Source organism: Synchiropus splendidus, chromosome 2, assembly GCF_027744825.2.
Source record: "Synchiropus splendidus isolate RoL2022-P1 chromosome 2, RoL_Sspl_1.0, whole genome shotgun sequence".
Classification (NCBI taxonomy): domain Eukaryota; kingdom Metazoa; phylum Chordata; class Actinopteri; order Syngnathiformes; family Callionymidae; genus Synchiropus; species Synchiropus splendidus.
In genome coordinates this window covers 23,378,011-23,403,040 of record NC_071335.1, presented here as the reverse complement: position 1 = coordinate 23,403,040, position 25,030 = coordinate 23,378,011, and the positions used below count along the sequence as shown (strand labels likewise).

Here is a 25,030-nt window from a genome sequence, read left to right as displayed (position 1 = left end):
TATGGCCCTTAAATGTGCACAAATATAGGCTCAGTATTCATGTGAATGGTTCATGCAACATGTCTGTTTTTATGTAGCGGTAACACTGTAATTTACTGGATCACTGTCACACACTCACCTGACGTTCATGCTCACTATGATATATGTCACTGTGGCACAAACAAGGCACTGTTCACTGAATTGAACAGTTGTGGTGAAGACTCTTTTCTTGTCCCAGTCAAGAGTTATGCGATGTTCAGGTGCACCCAAGTTGATCTGCAGCAGGTACAGAACTAACTCAGTGGAATTTAAAGGAATATTCAGTAGTACTTGAGTATCCAGTCGAGGGTGAAGAGTAGTTTGGCTTCCTCACTGTTGAAAGCTTTTTGAAATACATGTCTTCATTGACCGACAAGGAGTCCAATTGTCACTTCAACAGAAAACCAGTCCAACAAGTCCACAATTTATTGGAGAAATCCACAGTGAGGAACAACATCTCAAGCTCAACTAACAAAGGAACAACAAAACTAAGCACTGGACAGGAACTTGACCCTCCACAATAACAGCTCAGATGTGGAAAGTAACACTTGTACATGTTTAAATGTTTGCAATGCACCATTTTAACCAGTGAATAGGTGTGCAGTATCGAAGCATGGTGACTCATGAGCTGTTCTGATGGCCACGCTAAACTGAGAGGGCGTGAGGCAAACCCCAAACAACCCTAGAATGGATGGATTGAGCTTTGTGCTATCAGTGGGAGTTTCTGGAAAGAGTGTCGGTGTCATATTTTCTCCTCCTCTGTGCTCCTGTCTCCAGCGCGGAATCGGGGGGGAGAGCTTTAAATGGCTTCCATCAGCCGCTCGGGTTATGTAGGTGTAGTGATGTATAATGAAGCCCCACCAGTCTCGCATTGCGCCATTCAGAAGCTCAAAGTTTAGAAACCTTTGAATATGTCAAACAATTCAAACTTCAAAGCGGGGCATTAAAAAAAACTGCCAGTTCCCATTGAGCTCCATTAGCTTTTTGAAGTAGCTTTCATCTCGGATTTTCTATGCTTTTATTGTGTTGAGTGAGGTTTCGGAGAGTAAGTGTCATTGTGTGATATTTTCTGGCAGGTTTAAGTTCATGCGTTCGCAATGCAAATGAAGGGTGCATGCCATAAGGAACAGCTTTGCACTTGGAAATGAATTTAGTGTCCAGGTTTTATTGCAAGGTGGCCATCCTCCCTGAGTTTGGGAGGAAAATAAATTGTTTTTTGTTTTTTTTATGCTTTCATTTTGTCTGTTTGTGAGGTGCTGCACACCTTTGGGGCAGCCTTGCTCAGCAAAGTGAAAGGAAATGCTTATTTCCAACCGAATTCACTACACTACGTTAATGCCCGAGCGGCTTCAAGGTTTTTGAACTTAAAATTGAGGCAAGAAAAATATTTTTCTTTTAGTGAGTTTTCCAGTGAATCTCTTGTTGAGCACTGCGGTGGAGACATGGTGAGACAGTGCAAAACCAGAGAAACAAATGCGGACTGGTCTCCTCAGGCTGCTCAAAGATGGACGTCTGCCTGAAGAATGATGTTGGTTTCTTTGCTCCGTTTGCAAACTTACTGCTTGCTCACTTTAGTTTTAGCCCTGACTGCAGATGGACTCATTAATCATAACTTATTTTGAGTCGCCATAACAATGGTACCTAAGTGCTGTTTTAGTGAGAGCATTGCATGCATTTCAGTATAAAGCTTTATCATGCTTTGAAGCAGGTATATACAGTATTATGGTTCCAATTACTCACTGAGAATATATGGATATAAAAACTTGTGTTTTTCTCGTGCTATCAGATAGATGCATATATAGATAGATAACTTTATTGTTCTAAAGAAAAACAGAAATTCCTCTTGTCACAGCTGTTGGCGAAGTTTCAAAACCACACACATATGTTAAGATCACCATGACACTTTAACATTTTAAGAACAGTGAACCACAGATAAATACTTCAAAGTAAATACTTAAGACCACATAAAAATACTTTTTAAAAAGTAAGTAAATAATACTATATATATAATAATAATACTGGGGTGTCAGAAAATATCCATTCACTCAAGTGTTGCAATACTTGGTTGTGCGATATTTATCAGTGTTGTATTGCGTGATATTGTCTTGATTTTGTATGTCAGCTATGTCAATATTTAACACATAGATACTTGGATCTCATCTCATTCTTCTGTTGAGATTTAACTGAAAGTAACTGGACTGACGTCATAGCAGCAAACTCATTTCCATGCATATCATATTGTACTGCAGTATCTGATTTCCCCCCTTAGAATGATGGATAATGTGTACTTGAAACCGAATGCCAATGTATCGTGTCACCACTCCTGTATCGGGATAGTATTTTATGGTAAGATGGTTGAATGTGACCATCATTATCCAGTGTAAAGTAAAGGTGTATTGAGCTGTATGTCGAGTTATTTTATTCAGAAAATAAATCCATATATCTGTATATAAAAATGTAGCTTGGTGTCGACTCCGGTGGTCGTATTTAAAAGGCCCACCAAGTTGGGGTCCGTGTGGAGCTCAATCAAGGGCCACAACTGGCCCTCAGGCCTGCTTTTGAACATGTGTCATACGGCGTATACGTTTGGGTGATTTACGATGTCTGATTCAAGCGGGACTGAAGGTTATCCGGAGCGCGTCAGTGCGGCTCAGCGTGTGTCCTGTGATGAAGGCACAACCTTTGCGGGGGGTCGTGCCTCTTGTGCGATGGAAGACGGCAGTGGCTCCGTGACTCAACCGTGCCAGCGCCGAGCCTAGACGCAGGGATGAATCTTTTATAGGCGTATCGCCGCGCGGGAAATGGAAGTACTCTTGTAGCAAGGTGAACCGTCTCCGCGAACAAGCCGCACGTTTGCTTTTGTGTGCCACACTTCGCAGAGCGCCGTGTGCTCCGCGCAGACTGCAACAGGAGCTGGGTTTGTTGCGGTGCCAGAATTACTCATCCTCTTGGTGTCAGCGCGTTTAGAATAAACCCCTCTTAATCCAGGGTTTGAGTCCAGGTTGTTGAAACCAGTGTCAGTGTGGGCTTTATCTCCGCCGTGTTTTAGGAACACATTTGCCTCCGTGCAGCTATTTATGTCGCCTTTCTATCCGTTTTTCAGACGTGTTTTGTCCTATGTTTTATTCATGCTCAGGTAATGTGAGTTGGCTTTCATTGGAGTCGCCACATCAAGAGTTTCCCTTCCTGCTCTGGCCGTCTGAGTCACACGCCACATGAGAGCCTGTGACACACAGCTCCACCCCCTGCTCTCCAGCCTGTCTTCCTCTATTTTGTCATATCGGCTCTTATATTATTGCATTGTGTTCTGCCCATTAACTTCCTTCCTTCATGTCTCAACCCCTCTTGTGTTGCTCTTTCTCTCTCCCCTCCATCAGCGTTCCACTGTGCCCTCCCTCTTGCGCGTCCCTCTGCCTCCTTCTCTCCCTCGCTCTGCTCTTGCTTATTGTCGAGCAGTCACAGTAGCAACAGCAGCGTCTGGATCTGACTCTCAGTCACACCAGAGACTGCCGCTGCTTTCGCTGAGAGTGGACATGGAGCGGCAGTGACGGCGAGCGGAGGATGTGCGATGGGGATATCCTGGCGTTTCTCAACAGGCTGAGGGGAAACACGCCGACCTGACTCGATTTTTGTTTTGATGCCAACTCCGCTGACCTTTCCTCCATTCTGAGGCTTGACTCTCACCACGGTGCTGGCTGGCTGCAGCTGGGAAACTGTGAGTGAGTGAGCTGCTGGCTTCCCGTTTTCACTGTTGCATCTGTGAGCCAGGGACAGTGTTCGATTTCTACCCACTATTTCACACTCTTCCTTGATAAATGATTCCTAATTCTTCTTCAAATGTGTCAGGCTGAGACAGTGTCCAGTTGTGTTGTCAGGTCTCCTGGTCGGCGTGTTAAACATGACCAAACTAGACTGTGCTGTCAGAGAGGAACCTCTGTTGGAGCAGCAGCGAGTCCTCATTGCCGACCAGAAGGTTCACGATTTTCAATCCTACCTTCACCTCAGACCAGGAGTCGACAACACCAGAAGTCTGAAAAATGATCGATAGTCAACGCCTCTATTGAGCGAGTGAATGAACCTCGATAAGCAGTGAGTGACTATCATGTGGTGCAGAGGGTTATGGTGCTGCTTCTTGGTGGATCCTGCTGGGAGACTTGCTCTTGTGTTGTCATCTCAGTTTTGAGTCTTGAGTTTTGAAAAAAAAAAACCCAAACAATTCAGGAAGTCAAAGTTGGGAATTTCCACAGGAGCCTGGACTAATTGTATATAAAGGTGCAAATCCTCACGACCGATCTGAAGGTGATGGTTGATGTGATCTATTGGTGTGTAACTTGTGTTGGACTGCAGCCCTACACACACCTGCGCTGCCATCACAGTGTGATCTGCGATGGCGATGAGAATCTTATTTTACTCTGTTCTAAGTAGTGGGCGGTTCCTCAAAGAGGCTTGTCCTGGCTCCTCACACAGTAAGGTCTTGCTTGTCATGTAATAATGCGTGGTTCCGGGGCCACCTGCGGCCGCTTGGCTCCTGAGGTCAGCCCCCAACATCTCATGTTCAAACATTTTCCCTGAGTATTTTGACTTATTTGTTGTGCCCCCCAACATTCTCCTTGCCATTTATTTTCTGTCTACTTGCCATACGAATTCTTTTTTTTTTCTTTTTTTCTTCAAAATTTCCTTTTTGGATTATCGTTTTACCTCAACAATTGTTTCTCCTAAACTCTACTACTTGAGTAATTAATTATGGTTGTACACATGTTTTTTTTCTCCAAAAATCTTTTTTTTTTTCATTTCCATTTTAAACACTTATTTTTTTCTATGGGTTTTCTCCTTACATTTGCCACTTGAGTCATTCTGTTTTTTTTCTCATGATATTCATAGTAATAGATTCATACTCTACATACATATGTTATACATTTTGAAAATATCACCTCAACTTTTTAAAGCAATACAATAACCATAAGACTAAATGCATTTTTTATTTCATTTTTTAAAATAAAACATATCATATTTATCTTTCTTGTTTTTTGTCTTTTATTCTAATATTTCCTTTTTAATAATCACTTTTTTTTTAAATTTGATATGACTTACACGTACTTATATTCGTTTTTTTTCCCTAGTATTTCCTTTTTTAATATCTTTCCCATTTTTTTCCTACTGGTTTCCCCTCTAAATTGCGTACTTTTTTACATGTTGAGTCCTCTTACAGTATTTAGTCAGAGGAAAACCTTGCTGCTACATTGTGAATGAGAAGGCTGAACGTTGACATGCCCTGACAAGACTGCCGTTTTTGATGTGGCCTCATGGGTGAATCAATGAGCCTGCGGCCGTTGTAACTGAGGGTTCAGATCACTGCGCCGCTAGACTTTAATACTGGCCGTCTATTCAACATTGAACCATTGGAACCATCGCAGCACAGGAGCTGTAATGAGACTGATGGCACTGAACGATAGCACTGCATTAAAGTAAATTATTACACGGCGTGTTAGCAATATTCAGATGCTACGAGTCAGGATGCGTTATGTGACTTATCAATATTTCCTCCGTCCTCTGTAGGGCAAAACCGAGTGGGAGTCGCCGACTGTCATATAATGGTCTCGTAAAAAAGCCCCTATAGAATGTTATCGCGCTTTAAAGAGGAATGCCATATTCTTGAGAGAGCACGCGCTGTCTGTGTTACAAAATGAAATCAATTCTGCAATAAAGGAATTAATGTCCAATTTCTGAAGATTTGAATTCATGCCGTCTCTTCTTAAAAGGATTTCCTCCTTGCTAGTGAGTTTAATCCCCCAGACATGACCTCCGATTTATGCAGCGAGTCTCGGTGCCGGTTACTGATGATGCTCTCTGGGTGGAGGGTGTTGTGGAGCAGCAGATGTCACCGGAGCTTTTGTCAGACAGTCATCTGAGGACCACAGGGCTTTTGAAGGGGCAGGATTCTGGATCAGCGCCGCTCCGTCTGAAGTTCGGCGAAGAGTCTGGAAGGCACTCCTCATTTAGATGAGCTCTGATGCCGCTTGGGTCAGAAGATTGTCGCGTACAAACTGCACACACAAACATTTCACATTCCCATTTGATGGGTTTTTGTTCTTCAGAGACATAGACGTTGTCACAGTGAAGTCACATGACACATGTACATGGGTCTCAATTGTTTCTTTAGCATTGACTTTCCAATGTGGCTTTCAGCATCCACTGAGTCAGGAAAATGGTTCCTGAAGATTGTGAAAATGGTTGTTTTTTGTCCTCCCTCTGGGTGGGTTGCATTGTTAAGAGCACATAATAGCGCAGGTATGTTCCGAAACATTGTTCACAAAAGATCGCCATGTTTTCCTTGGCATAACTCCCAGGTCAAGCCTGGTTGTCATGGCAACGCTCCCCTCCCCTCTGACTTTAACAAGTCGTACCGTCCGAACAAACGACGGAATCTCGAAAACCGTGGCAGATGCACATATAATAAACACGTCGTGAGAATCCGAGGGCTGTCGTCCATATCTGACCTGATTTTCATGTTTCTACAGTCAATAGGGTGCAGAGGATGGCGAGCTGAAAATGAGTATTGTTTCCTGTTTTTGCTGGGGAGCTGCTCCTCCTTTATAATGGGAGTCAATGGAGGCGCAACCTGGCTTTGGCTACACATTGGTGGGTCTCACGGAAATGTTGAGTGTGCTACAGGCTTTCTGAGCACATCACACGAAAGACAAGTGTGACGACAAATGCTTCTGTGTTGCACCTTTGATCACAGCGGTCCAATTAATATTATTTTTTGGCTTAAACTTTCTGCTCTGCTCCACTCTAGCCAGCTTGACTACATTTTTTTTTCCGCGAATCTGGTGTCACTTGAGGCTCATTAGAGCGGAAATGATACAAGTTTGCTCAGGTTTTTGATTTTAGGGCGACTGCGGAGGAGTGCGGCTACATTTTAAGATTTTAATGGAGTTTCGAGGTGACAGTATGGAGGAGCTGTGAACCATTGAAGTCATGGGTTAGGATGTCATTTCTGAGGTTTTGCGTCCTCCTGCCATTTATTTGCAATGGGGAAATTTTGGGGGACAAATCCTGGAATATGTTGGGAATTCTGGGTAGAAAAATAGAAGTGCCCCACTAGTGCTACGGCAATAGCTCTGGGAGCAATAGCGAAAGAAAAAAACACAATGGGATAAGTATAATAAGAAAATGGCAGACGTGGAAAAACCACTATATATATATATATATATATATATATATATGTGTGTAATTTTAATCCTTTTTTATTGCATTTGATATTGCACAGGCAAACTGTGGTTGGACTGGGGTTGGGACTAGAGGCACATTCACCATTGCATCACAGAGGTGCAGATTTTAGTGACTTCAATGAAGCCAAAATGTCCTCCAAAACTATTTTGTTTGGCAAACATGCAGCCCCACTTGGGGACCCCTGTAGATCCTTTTTAAATTGTCCAAGAGGAGCAATGTTTACAAATAAATTGACTGCGGTTGGCACCTACCTGGGGGCACCACTTTAGAGGGGGGTATAGAGAGAAAATTCTCAGAACTCATTTCACGTTTTGAACGCGGCACTAGGAATTGCGACGCACCTGAATGCGCCAGTGGGCGTGTTCATAAGTCTGCTGGAGAAGCAAGGAGACGACAGGTTTATTGTAGTTTTGACTCCGACGAACCAACTACAAAGAGGATGGAAAGCGAATGAACTGCACAAATACAAATCTGCTCTTTCTTGTTCCTCCATTACAGTCTGTTGCTTCTTTAAAATGACTTACCACCTGCAGTTTTCCCTTTTAATTCATAAATACCATCATTGCCAGAGGTGCACTTCATGTCTGAGGACATGTGGGGCCATCACAAGCCTCCATCATACCAGCATTAATAATGTCCTTTTATTCTGCTGCGCTCCGTCTTCCTCTCATTTTCTGAGAAATGGACCCTTTCATCTCACACAGGAGGAGGAGGGTCTGAAGAGCTTCATGTCTTCTGCTGCTGTCATTGTGAGAAGCCATTAATGGCTCTATGAGACGCTACTTGGACATTACAGCCACATGTGGCACTCATGGTTCTCTGTTGCTACAATGTCTGGTCGGCCGTGGGATGGATATATATATATATATATATATATTAGTGGTGGGGTTTTAACAAGTTAATTACGATTTAGCTAAATCTTTACGATTGGAATCACAACTTAGAATTACAACAAAAAAAATATTTTATTTAACTACATTTAACAGCAGCTAGGATGAGAACAACAACAACAAACATGGAGGAATCCCTGAACAAAAGCAAACAAAAGCATCTGTTTGCTTTTGTTCAGGGAGGTTTTTCACTACACAATGGCCACAATGTTTTCACTACTCTGAATGGACTTGAAATTCTTATAACATTGAAATTCGTATACAAATATTTTCAAGACATTAAATGAGCTTCATTTTAAATAAGGTGATATAAAAATATTGATTATAGCCACCATCGTGACTTATTGTGCTATTGTCAAACTGATATATATATATATATATATATATATATTTAATTCGCATTACACATTTTAAGTCCATTAGCTTTTGTGCTTTGTCATTTCTACATGAAGGTATTCAGTAGTTTTTGAGGAACACAAGCTTGGATTTTGCTGCACCTCGTTTTCTGTTCAAATGAGTTTGACTCATGATTAAAAGTTTGTTTGAAACCAATGTAGTGCACGTCAAAAGATTTTCAGATTTCCTAAAGTTTCAGAGACAGGCCGTTTTTTTCAATGCTTTTTGAATGCTATTCCCTTCAGTGCTGTTTTCCCATTCAAAGTTCTCTTCAAAAGGCTGAAAAAAGTACTGCAGAAATTCAGACTGAGATCATTTTCGTTTGATCTTGTTCACCGCTGAATTGAACAAACGCACTCTGTTCTCGATCGCCAGTGTTGTTTCTTTCCACTTTATTTTGGACTGATGACTGACCTTTTCGACGACTTCCTTCCTCTGTTTCTGCATGTCTGTGCGAGTCCAGGAAGGAAATGTGGGGACAGTGTTTTGCCTGTAGCATGTGTGGATTCAAACTGGGTAGCAGGAAATTGCTGCAGAGGAGATGATTGAAAGAAAAGGTCAGGAGAGGGAATGGCCTTTTTTCTCTCAAGCTCCAGAATATATAAGATAGAGGGCGAGAGCAGCCGAAGAAAATACAATCGGTGTGTACGGTTGAGGTTCATGCAAGATTAAACGGCGGCGCAGATTCTTAATGCTCGACAGAGACCACTCAGGAAAGCAATCTTTAGATGAGTCCCGCATCATTTTGCTCGTCCAACACAACTCTTGTTTGATGGATTTGAAAATGTCATCCTGCGATAATAACTGAAATGGATGAGCGTCTTATCACCGGGGCCTCGAAGGTGCAGTAGCGCTGCATAACATAGAAGTAAAGCGGCAGAGTTAAAAAACAATAGCTGTTTTTTCGCTGCCAAAATCAGAGTGGCTTCTGTTTTTTGGGCGATTGCAACCTTCAGTGCCAGGAATTGAAATCTGCATTAACCATGGTGTCTGCTACATGTAAACCAGTGTGGTGCATCACCCCAAAAATGACCTCTTTTTAGAGATGAAATCTGATTAAAAAGAAGTGGAAACATCAAAACGAACGGATAACATGTTACACATCAGGAAGGTGGACATGAACATGATGGTTTCGGGCGTGTTTTTCATGGAAAAATCCAGAACAAAACATCACAATGACTGAGGTCCATGGAACTCCGGCAGGAAATATGAAGAGACGGACTGCTGCTGAACTGAGAGAGATTTACTTCTCTAGATTAAAAACTTGCCTTTCTATCGCCACCAGTTCAGTAAATGTCAAAACTTTTAGCTTTGCTTCATTGGTTCTTTATCACTAGAGATATTTAAGTCAGGGGTTCTGAACCTTTTTGATCTCGGGCCCCACCTTTCCCAGAACAAATGGACCCGGGGCCCATTCAAGTAACAGATTTATTACTCTTGATTTCATTTGTGATCAATAACCATATTTAATCTACTTACACGTAAACAAAGCAAAACCATGTGAAGTGACATGAAACCATGTGATCATCTCAAAGATATTCGTCATTGAAAAGTCCAACCGGCGGCAGAACCAGGTGCAAGGCATATTCATCACATTTACTCAAGAAAAAAAAAAACAAAATACACTTGATGCGAACTGTTGAGAAAATTGGAAAAAGCGTCTACAACCTCAGAGGAGCGATGCTCTATTTTGGTTAGCAGTGTGCAGCTAGCCGCTGTTAGCATGGGCTACGTGGATCCTGTAGTGAGTTAATGGTATGTGTTTACCTCAAGTTCTTGTTTGATTCTGGTTTGAATATAAAGGTTTGCCTCAAATATTCAACTGGTTTTTGTTTACAGTCACTTGAAGCTGAATGTCAGTTTGGTTTAGGTTTAGTGGGTTAGTTGCTTAATCCTAGTACTGGACGCCACAGACGTGTCTACCAGCATATTAATCACAAAATGAAAAATAACATTTAGGATTATAGTAATGAAATATCGCAACCCATTTACCCATGGTACAAAACTCAAGTCATCAGATGCCAAACAAGCTTGTTGCATGCAAGCCAGTGACCTCTTCCTGGGACGTCGGTTTCTTTAAGTGAGTCGACCTGATGGACAGAAACCGCCTCTGTGGTGAGTCACTGCTTTGTGCGAGTCGTCCGTAAGGTGGTTGTAAGACCAAGGAGACAACAAGTATAGGGTCTCCACAGACGGGCAAAGGTCAAATCACACTTCTTCCTCCAAGTATTGACATCACAATCGAGCTGCAATGAGACCATGTCCATCCATCCTCATCTGCTTATCTGTTTACGGGTCGTAGGGGCAGCCGCTTCAGAAGGCCAACTCCCATCTCCCGGGCAACATGCACTAGCTCTGACTGGGGGATCCCAAGACGCTCCCAGGCTAGTGTTGAGCTCTAATCCCTCCATCTGGTCCTGGGTCAACCCCTCTGTCTCCTCCCAGCAGGCTGTGCCTGAGGCATCTTCATGAGATGCCCGAACCACCTGAACTGACTCCTTCTCACCCTATATCTAAGGGAGACGCCCACCACCCATCAGAGAAAACTGATTTCAGCCGCTAGTATCCAGGATCTCATTCTTTTGGTCATGACCCACAGCTCATGACCATAGGTGAGGGTCGGGACGAAGATCGATCGGTAAATAGAGAGCTTTACCTTTTGGCTCAGCTCTCTCTAACAGAAAATGTGGTGGTCAATGTAGCCGCGATGGAAAGATTATTCTATTGTGTATATTTTCCAGTCTCAGTGGTGTGTGTGTGGCCTGCATCCTGCTGTGTAGGGCATTTTTATACCACATTTTTCTCTGCAGTGGATCATCGGGGATTTTCTTTTTTCATCTGAGTAATTTGTGGAAATCTCATGAGCAGGACTCTGTGGAGTCTCCTCTGAACCAACATAGAAAGGAGTCTCAGATGGCGCGACGATTATTGATTAACATGTTCAAGTTTTTCGCTGGCTGGATGTAACTCATCACCACATCCACAGCAACTCTCGTGTCGAGGCGGTGATCCACACCTCATCTCCAGTTTAAGCAATGTTCAGTCAATGGCTGAGGAACGGAAAACTGAAAAAAACGGTTGGAATTGTTGAACCACGTCAGTGCTGTGAACGGTGCGCCGTGTCAGCATGTTTCACCGAGCGTGTCATGGTGCTGATGGTAGCTGGTTCTGTGAGCAGACTCAGACTCCGCTTCCAGATCTGGGCTACGTTGTCAGGTTATATCAGCTTGTGCTGCGCTCTCCTTGGCTGTAACTTGTCCCGGCAGTCTGACTTAGATTAGGGACCAAAATAACTGAGTCATGAGGGAGTCTAATTTGAGTCCCTCATTGATGACAGAGTTCATTACGTTTCACGTCAGCACTCGCTGGCGCGACCTTTAAGATTATGAAACGATCGACCTCATTCATTTTTCATGGTACGAGTGGATGTGGAACACACAAAAGGACTTCAGCACAAACATCTGGATGCTACCTGTGTATAAGGGTCTTAATGCTTTGAGTTGTATTGAGTGGTGATGTTGCCATTGATCCAAGCATGACTTACTTTTTCTTCTTTTAGAATATTCCTAAAAATGCCCAAATTGATTGTGGTCAGATGTATCTGGACGTGTCGAATGAAACACTAAAAATGTATAGGAATTTATTACAACAAAAGGCTTGGTGAAACTTAAAAGATGCAACATGTTAATCTAGCATGAATGCTAAGTGTTAGCATAAGCAAAAACAGAGGGTTATTTGAACAAAAACGTCCATTACACATGTGCTTTACAGTCAGTATATTCATATGTCAATATTAAGTAGGTGAGTGTTTTCAGTTGAATTGTTGAATACTAGTAAAGGGCACTGTGTTTTTGAGAATGACAAACAAATGGCAACAAAAACAAGAAAATGAGGAAAATGAAGTACAATAATTTTTGTACAAATGGTAATGAATAATAATTTTTAAATTTTCAATTTTCCTGTGTTTTTGCACCCCTTCTGAGGTCAGAATAAAACTATATCACTGATAATTTGTCGTTTTTCTCTCATTTGTTTAATCCTGTATCCACTTTAGTCAGTAAAGGTTCACACATTTTAGTATTTTATTTTTAGTATGTAGGATATATATATATATATATATCCTACATACTATATATATATATATATATATATATATATATATATATATATATATATATATATATATATATATATATATATATAAAAAATCATTGTATGTATTTTTATATATATATATTTTGTTTTTTGGGTTTTTTTTGGGGTTCATGTCATATTTACACGACGTAATATCCTTGCTTTCATTGAACCCGGTTCATTTCATCCTCTTTACTTTTTTTGTGTCATGTTTCATGGTCATCGCCGCCTGTCTTTTGGCATGGTGGCCCCTCACAACAGTCACAGTTTATAATGTCGCACTATTGGAAATTTAACTGCCCATTTCTGCAGTAGGGGCTGCTCACGATTTATTCATGAAGTGTTTCATGGGGGCCACACACGTATAGACAAAGGCCCCTGGGTCGCTCTTCCGGATGCCACCTGTGGTGAGATGGAAGTGGAAGTTGAAGCCACATCAAGTGGTGTATATATATATATATATATATATATATATATATATATATATATATATATATGTATATATATATATATATATATATATATATATATATATATATATATATATATATATATATATATATATATATATATATATATATATATGTATGTGTTAGACGGATTTATTGGACAGGTGTTGCTACCAACAGTTCAAATGTAAAAAACCAAAGCGTAATTTCAGAGCCGCCACTTCTGTTGTCTGCCCTCTCCCCCTGAAGCGTTTGTCTTATTCTGTAACTGTCTGGCCTCCTAATGCACCACAAGCCAGGCCATTTGAAAGGTTAGGAAAAGGTGAGGCGTCTGCTGTGTGTCTCCATCCTGTGTGAGATGGAGTGTACTTTCTTCCAAATGTGCTTCATCCCTCTGTGTTATTGATAGGCTCATTCCCCAGCTCTCTGTCCGTGACCCACTTCCCAGATGCTGAAACCGAGCCTGCAGCAAACGCATGTTCTTAGACAAGCAGACAGAAGTCAAGACCACAAAAGAAACACCATGTTGAGCTTCTTTTTTTTTTTGACAACAGCAGCGTTTCTAAGAAGTGTTTTGTCTGTATTCAAAAAAGCAGATCTGACATGCTTGTGACTGATCGGATTATTCTTTGCTTCTCGTTGTTCTTCAGGGCACGATCCTGGGTTCTGCTACCTTTTCTGTTGGCGAGCTGCTCAAGGCTAAGGATGAGAAATTGACATTGAGTTTAAGGTAAGTTATTGTTCCGTGTTGGACTCCACTGCAAAACACTGGGGGAAAAATGTCCAGAGAAAAGGTGAGGAATTTTAAACGGCGTGAAGAGTTAAGAAAGTATGGGACAAAGAGTGCGATAAATAAAGGTCAGTTAAAGGAAAGGAGGACAACCAGTGAGGTTCATGGATGCAGTGAAGGAGGGGATGATGAAGAAGGGAACGACTGGGGAGGATGAAGATAGGAGAAGGTGGAGCCACGCTGAATTGTGCCTGCTGTCTGGAGCGGCTCATCTGTCTGTTCTTTAATTTCTGGAGCGGACTGTGCGAGATAAGATCGCGAGATAGGATCAGTTTCCTCAAAAGGAATGAGCCGATCCGACAAAATGAAGGATATGAGCGGCGGCCAACGGTTGGCCGCTCCATCAGTCTGTGCACCTCCATTTTTAATCCCTCTAAGCTCAAGTCTGTTTCTTCTGTGTGATTCCTTTCATGTCTATGTGCTCACCTGTGATGTTGGCTGAGAAGTGCGAGCCTCCTCCGGATAGGATCCTTCTAACAAATGTGCTTTAAAAACACAAGTAATCGATGGGTGTTTGCAGCAAGCCTGAGCGTGAGGGACTTTATTCATGTCTTTGTCCGATTGGCTCCACATTCAAGGACAATATGATATGATGTTTGCTAGTGCAGAAAGGGACTATTCCAAATAAGATCTCAAGAGACGGCCTGGTTCAGTTTCAGCTGTGATTCGTGCCTTCAGTCACTGGAAGCAGCGGTGAAGACGCACCGCCCTTCGCCCTCCGCTGAACAGTAGCCACTGTCGCCTATGTTCAGTCAGCTGGAGGAGTTGTCCTGAGCTTCCTTGGTTGTCTTTGCTCAGAGCACATGTGGAGCACGTGTCTTTAACAAGCTCTGAATTTGCACTGGTGCTGAGAAGACGTTGAGAGGCGATAGACATGTGACCCGTGTGTCAGTCGCTCATCTCGGATATGTTTCCTCTGCAGCGGGTTTGGACATGAATGGCCTGGTGTTCATGCTCTGCTGCTGTGTCTTGCTGAAGTGGGCGCAAATCTTAGTGGAAAGAAGGGAATATTCTCACTGTAATCCAGAACTGTTCTGTGACAGTAATGGATCATTCACCGCGCCGTAATTCTGCCTCCGCCCCGGCAATCTGTGGCACTGCTCAGGCCTGATGATGGTGATGCCGTACAGCGTGTCAGTGAAATGCGACTCAAACCGATCAATTTGAAATGTCTTTATTTGGAACATGGCTGTCCATTCTGTGCAAATGAGCTGAAGCAAATCAAAATCAAATGCAAAAATACATAAAATAAAATGTTAAAATCCCAGCTAGCCAGGAGCTGAGTGGCAGAGCCTATCATACTGGCCCTATAGGACTTTAGGACTTTTTGTTTAGTTTTTTTTTTGTTTACATCTGAAGTGGATGTGCAGTAGGAACAGCATGTCGTACAGCGTGTGAAAAACTGCATCTTTGACGGTCACATGAGTGTGTTGTCAGCGATTGCGATGTTGATCAGAACACCATAAAACGCTGAGCCACAGTTAGCGTCAAGATGGTACAATGACGGCACCCACATGATCCTGCTTGGATCTGGGCAGTGTTTCTGTAGGAGCAAACCACCCAGCACTCAACCAAGACACGATGAAGGCCACGTGAAGAATGAAGCTCTACTGTTGTTGACATTGACAGTGGAACGTGTAAAGCTACATAAGGTCAAGGTCTTTGGGAAAAATATCACTCTTGAAAAAGTATGGAATTCTTATTTAGATGTGGACCCTGAAGGTGTCTCCAGTTCACCTGATCTTTTCTGCACAACATTATTTACGGTGTTCTATGTTGGTAGCAGTGTTTCCAACGCCAATATTCCATATAAAAATTCAGTGAAAGTGGACTATATGCTAATGGACTGTCTTTTCCCTGGACCAGCCAATGTTTCCAGGCCTATGCTAAACAGCTAGCGTTATTTCCTGTGTGTAGCAGGTCCATCATGCTTCAGTAGTGAGTTACTTAGTATCCACTCAATTTAAAAACCTCAAACTGATTATGATTTTTACGTCTTTATTTTTAAATTTTTGTCCCAATCAAGGTATTAATTCGAAATTCTATTGTCTGGCCCATCACCGGACCAAGCAGTTAATCTTGTTTTGTGGCGCCACGCTACTAGTCTGTATCACCACCTGTTTCTCGTGGTTCCTGGTGACCAACCGCTGCCTTCTGACAAACATATCTGGGACTGGGCTGCAGCACACGCTTCATCCCTCCTTCAGGGAATAAACTGAGGAAAAGAACAAGGTGTGTGCATCCGCTTACGTCATTTATGCATCTATTTAGCATCAACTAAAACATGTAACGGATTGGCGAGTCAGTTTTTTAAATGCAGTTCCATTTGACATCTATACATCCTTTTATCGAAGGCATTCTACATGTCTCAACGCGAAGGTTGCGGCGCGTTCCTGTGTTTAGTGACCTTTTGCGGTGTCTGTCTTTGACGCCCGCTCAGATTGCTTTTCGCGGCTGTGTTGTCTTGACCGATTTCCTCAGGGCGGTTACTCTCACACACGGAAAGACAATTGTACCCAGGACTAGAACACATGCTGGAGCAAAGGTTCATAATACACAGTCATAATTACAGTGCTGATGCTCTGCCAGTTTTTCCCGCGCGGCTCTTCATGCCTCGCTCAATACTGAGACTCTGCATTAGCCCATTATGAGGGATGCTGATCCCAATTTGGGACAGACCTGCGCTTCCTTTTGTGTAATTCCTTTTACCGTACCGTACGGCTATTATTACGGTGTTGCTCTCCACCTCTGGCAGGAGCTCCGTCCTCAGCGCCTTGTTAAAATGAGCCGCAGCCTCAGAGCGTGGTGCGGGAGCTGAAGGTGTTTGCCTCTCAATAATGCATGCTATGTACACACACACCGGGGGAAAGATTTGCTACAGAGAAACTTTCTCTCCAGTGCCTCTCTCTCTGCTCACGTTACGCCATGGAAGTAGGTTGTTGGAGGAGCCTGGTGTCAGTCAAGTAATCTCTGCACATCTGAGGTTGATTCCATTTCTCTTCCCTGTGACTGTCATTTGTGGTCGAGGTCTTCGGTGACCCAGTTACAGCACACTGATAGATTTAGTTTTGATGTCTGCGTCTTCAGGGGTTTGACCTTGCTGTGGCAGAAGGGGGTCGGGGCTGGATCTTTTCATTTGTATTTAACCCCGCTGCATGTGTCCTCTGCTGGATCAACACTATCTTGTTGGTTATTGTTGTGAGTTTCAGTCACCATTTGAGCCACCATGAAGCCCTCCGTATTCCTTTATCGACCAGACCGATAACTAGCCGTAATGAAATGATGAATAGCAGCCTCCTTGTTCGTTCCTTCATGTCACTATATTTCAGATATAAGATTGTAAGATTGATGGGTCTGGAGGCAGCATCATGGAGGGGAGGCCCACTGTCTATAGAGTGGGCGAGTCATCACCAAGTAGAAATTTCTCAAGTATTATTAGTTTTATCCTTTATGAAAATGAATTCCAGTAATATTATATCCATATTTTCCCAATACTTGGGTGTCGATTCAATGTATATCGCGATTGTGGTTTATTAGTTTCAAACTAAATAATAAGAAGAATGCACTTCACGGTTTCCCACAGACATTTGGTGAAAGTGGTGGTTGTATTTGTGTATTTATAAAGAGTATTATTCACTCTTTATTAATATACAAAGCAGTTTATGTGTAATAACAAGGTGCCAAAACAGGTTCTGACAGTAATGTTTTTGGGGTGAAGTTGCTTCAAATTAATTCCAGGAAATATATGAATATATATAATATTGTCACAAAAAAATCCTGATATATTTGAGAATGGATTTTCTTTTCTCCTTTGCACCTCCCCTGTGACACTCTACCACGATCCAGTGCGGAGACAGGAAAGGTTTTACACCTCAATATGAAGAAAAAACAGTCAGTAAATGTAGCTAATGGGACACGTCTGCATACAGAGGCTGCGTTATACACAATAACAAAGCGCCTCGTGGGTCAGCTGATCGGTCCGCGCACGTTCCAGTTCTGGATTTTCGTTCGAAATCAGAAGCAAAAAAATCTCTACATTTTTGTTCAAACTCCGATTTGTTTGAAGTCTGGGACATTCGAAAACCGAGGTACCACTGTACATAGAAGGGAAACGCATGAACTCCTGCAAATACAAATCTAGCAATAAGATATTTCAAAAAAATAAATAAAAAATGTGTGATCATTAATTAATGATGTATGATTTAAGTGAATATATGAAGGCAACTAAATTCTTAGTAGGGAGAAACACCTCACTTCACAACTCTTAAATCGACTTTGGTACTTATACTTCTAAATGTGTAACTCCCGCATCACAAGGTTGTGTTTATAAGCCACTGATTTCCAAATGGAAACTCTACAATAGAGCCGCATGCAAATCAAAAGCCTTGGAACTGAAAATATTTTTTTCAGTGGAATCTCAGCGTTTATACTCTGTTCAATATATTGATTCAATAAAAGGCGCCGCTGACATAGAGATGCTCTTAGAAATGATGGTGAAAGGCATTTTTGAGGATTTTCTCTTTGTGAAAATGTAATTATTTTCTGCACCACTCATGGCCAGCAGTTGTTTCTAGTTGTTTCCATCGTTCGTACAAAGACCGTATTCATGCCGAGCGCACATTTTCCACGATTTTAAGACAAATTTTGCATTTGTATGGAAGATGAAACCGTAGCGTGTGACCAAGGTCAACATGTATGGAATATCAGAAGGTCCAAAATATTGAATGGGAAAAATAAGTCTACATTTATTTCTGAAATATGGCAGGAAATATGTGTAAATAGATGCAGAAAAACTTAATTGAAAAGGGTCTCTTTCATATCAATTTGGCAGTCGATATATATTTATAAATCAAAATAAAATGAATCTGTTCACGGAGCGTTTGTTGGATGTCAATGAACCCATGTTTAGCAGCAGAAGCCGACTCTGAAACGTCTGGCTGGCATGTAAGGTCAGGGCTTGACTGTGCTGCTGGAATGATAGTAACCTCTCTGCGTGTTAGTAACCATTAGGAGAGGGGCAGTCCTTCCCACTTTTCTCCTCCTTATGAAATTATGCACATTTATGTGATGTGTTTGTGCTCGTAACCCGCTCTATCCCCCTGGCAGGAGGCCGCGGAGGCACGGTATGAAAATGAACTCACTCACCACTGGGGCGGCCGAGAATCAAGATGCAGTTGGACCAGAAAAAGCGGCGCAATATTCTATTCGCAATCCGCTTTCATTACCTGCCAGGCGTGTTTACCATTCCAGGCAGCAGAAAATGAGGCATCACTCTGAGTCTAATATAAGGATCTCACCTAACACACACATTAAAGAAGCGCTGCCGATAATGGAGGATCTGTTTTATCCAGGTCCATCATTCATTACGGTCCTATCGTTCAGCACATCAAAGGCAGGCGCTAAAGTAAGCCGCGGCGATAGAGGAGAAGCATTTCATAAATCTTGCCGGAGTTGTTGCTGAGGCCTGCTGGAGGCGCTGCTCATGCCAAGTCCTTGTCTAAAGGATGAGCAGGTAATAATGAGGAGGGGACCTGAGAAGGTGTGTATAATAATGTCCGACAGCTCTCCATTAGCGTGTGTTCCGCTCCATCATTCAGCCGTCCTGCTGGGTCCATGGACCCGAACACATCATCTTGTTCATTTCCCAGCAACATGAGCTCCTTTTTTACCTGCCATGTTGAGGTCATACAATGAAGCCCTTCGGCGTATTTCTTATCCAACTCTTATTCACTCCGACAGTGTAGACGCTGCGTGTGTTATTACAGGCACGGTGTTTGTTTGCTCCTCAAGTCGCTCCATGATAGATAGTTATTGCTTTTGTCAGATCATCTTTCATTGATGTGCCTGTTATTCTCTGCTCTTACTTTTCCTCTTTGCAGCTTGACAGCACAGAACCGTTTATATCCAGGCAGATCTGAAGTGGGAATATAAACTGCAGCTTTTAGGAGCCTTTTTTGCCAAAAGAACTTAGTCTACTTAGACCAACTTGAGAAAGTTGTGCGGCCGGAAAATTTCATCACCCCGTGCTCGTGATGGGGCGAGCCGTGCTCTGGATCTGTCGGCTCGCCTCCGGGCTTGGACCTCGGTGAACGAATGAATGAAGTATATAAATGTCGACATGGACTCACAATTTCAAATAGCAGGATATTGATTTTCCTTCTCTAACTGAAAGTTTAACTAGGGTTACGGAAACCTTTTGTAGGGCTGTCCTTAGGATATGGGCCCCCGCAATGGGATTTTGACCCCTCATGTAGAGATATCATTGTCTTTTTTAACATGTAGTGAAGTGTGACTCACACTGTCAGCGCTCACTCACTGAGTAAAGGTGGAAGACGAAGCGCTTAAACCTACAATGCGCACTGATGTCCTCCCAAACCCCCCCACCGTCATCGTATATCAACACCGCAGCATGGAGACAACAACCACTATTACTCTGATATACCAAACGCCTGTGTATCATTGTTGCTACCCAGTTAAGTTACCGTACTATAAACAGTGTACGTAGTCGGAATAGTCGGAATTCAAGATGCGGATCAGGACCTAAGTACAGTCATTGAAGAGTCACAGGAGGCAGACAGCAGGTCGCATACAACATTTGAATCAGAATCAGAAAACTTTATTAATCCCAAGGGAAATTGTGTTCGTAACATGCTCTGGACACAACATATAATATATATAATCTAAGATATGCAAAAGAGCTTTGAAACAATGTGCAAGAAAATGCAGTTCAAGAAGAATCCTTCATTTCAATGTTTTATTGTTATTATTTTATTTATTTATTCATTTTTTTAATACAACAATACAAAAGTACAACAAAAAGTGTCACCAAACCAAGATACATAAACTAAAGTCCAAAATCACAGCGTCACCGAACCGGGATTAGTCCACAACGGAATAAAGTCCAACATAAGGCCTCACCGAACTGGGAGAACAAATCTGTCTGTCAATAGAGAGAACCATCACAATGCACAGTAAAACACACACTAACTACAGTGGTGGTCAAAACAAACGCACAAGCAGGGAGAAGCAACAACAAAGAGAAAACCAGGAAGCAACAAGGACAAAGGGAAGAACAACATAAAACTCAGAACACCAGGGTTTTAAATAAAGTGAACAAAAGATACGTCAACGGCCGTATAAATGAACGACGGAACAAGAGCAAGCGAGCAGAGCCGATTCACCGGGGATACAAATGAAGTCCATCTTGATGCTGAGGAGACGATTGACTCCAGCCGTGTGGCCCAAAACAGGAAGGAAACACAAAACGAGAATTACAGAAACCAAAAGCAAAAAACGGAAAGCAGCCGCTCGCTCCTTGAGCTCCGCTCACCGAGGGAACAGTGGTTGTTGTGGTTGACGCTGAGCTGAGTGGACGTGCTGGGGTTTTCTGAACGGTCTCACCATACGCTGTCTCTGGTCCGGGAGGCCTCTGCCTGTTGTGGGGAGGCGGAGAAGTGGTGTCGAGGGAAACCACACCAGTCAACAGAGCTGTCGGATTCAGTTTTAAATGTTTTTGTTTTACCAGAAAGTTCTGTTTACGCTGTTGAGCAAACAGAACGGAATGAGGGGCGACTGTCACAGGCTGTGATTTCCTGCTATATACAGATCAGTAAATATCAATATTGTATTTCAAATTCCGACCTTTGCGTGACAGAGTTTGACATAAGCAGAGTCACTAAACTGTATGGAGGCTAGTTGAGGTAACTTTATGACCTCTGGGGGGTCAGGTACGTGTCAGCTGGGATGGTGCAGGCAGGTGCGCACAACCTGAGCTCCACCTCAAGTTCTTGTCTACCAATCCTGAATGTGGCTTCGTCCTCCAGTGCCTCGAGATGCGACTTGTTTGAGAGCTTGTTTCATTCGAGGGTGACAAATGTCTCATCCGTTCAGCCGTTTGAACCTGAGCGCGACATTTCTGCAGCTCCGCTCCGATTAGAACTGCAACGGCCTGCGAGCTATTCCGCCAGCTAAATGCTTTGAATTCATCAGTGACACAGACGTTCGTCCTTTCGGAGGCGGCTACGTCTCATTAATCAGATTCTCTTCATGGGCGCATCAACATATTTACTCGATTACCAGTCCATGAAAATGACTTGAAGGGACATTGTATAGATTTGTTTCAGCTGAGAATCTTGGGAAACTACTCAATTATTGTCAGAATTTTGTGTTTAATTGTGTTTTATGACTTGAAGACATTGCCAACCTTGATATTCGTCCTCTCAAGGTCGTCCTCTTTAGGACGTTTTTCACGCTGGGGAGAGGCAGCGCCGCAGACACATAAGTGGATGGAGAGATTTTATCTCCGCTCGGCTGCTCCGGGACACCAATCAAAATAACATCCCCTCATTTTGCCCACGGAGCAGATTTGCTTTAAAAGGTGGCGGCGTGGCCTTGTGTGGCATTTTTATGAAAACAGACGTCAAGATTACCTTTTCGTTTAGTGAAGAATATTGGAAACAGAAGAAGAACAGGACAATTTCCCTTCCATTTACATCCTCAAATGCTAAACCCACGGCCCGGGGGCCAAACCTGGCACGCCAAGAAATGAACCCGGGAGGTGACAAAAGCATTAAATGTCAACAGTAAATAGTAAGTGGAAGTACACTATTAATGTGACCCATCATGATCACATATTATTGTTACATATAAGTTGCTGTGGTGAACAAGGAGCTACTGCACGACCGTCCTTGTACTGTGTGTGCTGTGCAAGTGAGCCTGCCACCTGCTGTCCCACTGAGTGATGAATTTCTGAATCTGCAGCGTGATGAATCTCAATTGAAATCTTTTATTCATTTATTTCTCCAGTGACAGCTCTAGTTGGTACCAGCCAATCCAATGAGGCATATGATATACAACACAGTTCAGTCCTGAGTAGAAGTGACAATTTACAGTGACAGTTTACCGTAATTTCCGGACAATAAGCCGCTACTTTTTTCTTGCGGTGTGAACCCTGCGGTTTATACAACAAAACGGTTAAAAATATATGGCTTTTATGCTGCCAAAAATATTGAGCCTTGTCACATCACTGGCGTTTTATTGACCTGAAGGTGCTCAGAATGCACTGTTTTCGACGCAGCTCCACCCACAGAGCCGATCTCCTGGAGGACCGGAGAGGAGAAGCAGCAGCTGAGACCAGCTGTTTCGCACATGTGGGTGAAAACAGCGTATTTTTAGCACATTAATGTCAATAAAAGATTCAAGTTGAGAACAACAGTTTGTTTCATGAGTCAGTCTCCATGCTGGAGCTAGTTTAAAGTTCAAAATTAGTTTTTAAAACTAGTTTTGAAAAGCATTTTTTTTTAACCGGGTGAACCACTCGCCTTTCTACGGCACAGACAGCACCACTGCACCCGCGACTTATAGACCACTGTGGCTTCTGTATGAAGAAGATCTGTTTTCCATCTTAAATTTAGTGGGTGTGGCTAATATTCCAGTGCACTCTATAGTCCGGAATTTACGGCAGATGTAGATGAAAACGTAATGGAACCGAACAACGTGTTTTAATGTTGTTCGCAGAGGCTTTGTTCAATAGAGGCGTGTTAAAGAAAATGGAATTGAAAGAACAAAATTGAATAGAATGGGATTAACTATAGTCGCCCAGATGTGTAGCTCTTATTCCCTCGTCAACCTCAATAATCCCTCCCTCCGCTGTCTTTCGGTCCCAGTGCTCCAGTATCCCAAGGGCTGCGGCTCAAACCCAGCGGAACAAGTGGTGAGGTTAGGCGAACGTGTCCGCACTTATCGATGCCTGTTGCAGTGAACAGTCTTGGGAGTTGAACTTGCTGCATCCTCACGACAACTGATATCAAAGTGCTGAATGAAATATGCAAATGAGTCAAATAATAACCTAACAAGCTCCGGGGAATGATATGAGCGCGAGTGGTGAAAATGAAATGGGCAGCTGCATCCTGAGCCCAGGAGAGGCGCCGGAGATTATGGCTACAATGTGGGCCTGAAATGTATGTGATGATCAATAAATCCATAGATCACCCGGAACGCTCTTGACAGGACAGAGGTGAGCTGTTCCTGCGTGAATTGTGACTCGGTTCCACAAGGGGGACGAGTGATTGCTGATTCACTGCGGGCAAGTCAGCGGAAAACTAATGAGAAAATCACAGGCAGGAGGAGGCGAGGATTATGACCGCGCATCAAACGCTGTTGTTCCGGAAGGTCTCTCAATTGTGACGTGCATTCTAATGAGCGTAACAAGATGTTGGCTATTACGTTTTAATAGGCTGCATCTCAGCCACTGACAAGGCAACTAACTAGCCAACGATTGAGCAATTGAGGGGCTGCACGTGACGCGGAGAAACAGCGGCACGTGAATTTACGCCGCCACCGTACAGATCAATATAGCCTCTGAGCTTCTGGGGATTAGCTTTAATGCTGGGTGAAATTGTTGTGGTGGTTAGTTTGGCTTCAAGCAGCATGGAATAATGTGTCTGATATTGTGAGGCAGCAAAACAACACATGTCAACCTACCCATCCATGGCTGGACTTAAGCGTAATCTCTACTGTGGGAGTCCTGCTCTAAGCTTCTCTGCAACCTTCCTCTTTTGGTCACAATAAAGAACCAAGGACCTTTGCTTTGGGTGGGAACTAGTGATGGGCGATAAATTATTGTACACGATAAACCGCCAAACACAATCTCCATGATGACCGTTCTGCAGCTCACGATAAATACGCAGCTCGCTCACTACATTGGACCTGCACACATGAACATGATGAGGCTGTGACGGCATGCCGCGCTCTCAAGCTCCGCGGCGTTTGACAGCCAACACCGGCGTGTGACAGTTGTGGAGAGTGTGGTGGACTTTGGTTCACGGTTGTAGTTTTCAACTTATTTTTGATACAGGGAACCTTTGAAAATGACACTGGTCGACTCTTAGTCTCTGGATCCGTCTTTATTTTATTAGATGGAGTGGTCCTCATAGGTTCTCTGACGCGGTCGACTGCCTTGGTTCACATCAACACATGCAGGTCTCCTGCTGCGCTGGTGAAAACAGTTGGACATTGGACGGAGCTCCGCTCCATTATTAGCAGTGGTGTCCTCTTCCCATTAGGGTTCACTGATCATGGACACACTCTCACAGGCAGCGCTAATGCTACGACCCGGCATC

At 43.0% G+C, this 25,030-nt stretch overlaps 1 protein-coding gene across 9 annotated transcripts in view; it reads left to right on the top strand.

Annotated features, from left to right (window-relative positions):
- inpp4b (inositol polyphosphate-4-phosphatase type II B) overlaps positions 1-25,030 on the top strand; it is a 134,638-nt gene that overhangs the window by 41,567 nt on the left and 68,041 nt on the right. For 7 of the 9 annotated variants that reach the window (XR_008413848.1, XR_008413849.1, XM_053854993.1 and 4 more), the window contains one exon: positions 13,771-13,850. Coding sequence is in view for 5 of the 9 variants with exons in the window: in XM_053854993.1 (XP_053710968.1) it covers positions 13,771-13,850 (80 nt within the window). In the remaining 4 variants the exon portion in view is untranslated. Of the gene's footprint in view, positions 1-3,349; positions 3,738-13,770; positions 13,851-25,030 lie in introns of those variants that run through there. The other 2 variants (XM_053854997.1, XM_053854998.1) reach the window with 2 other exon arrangements.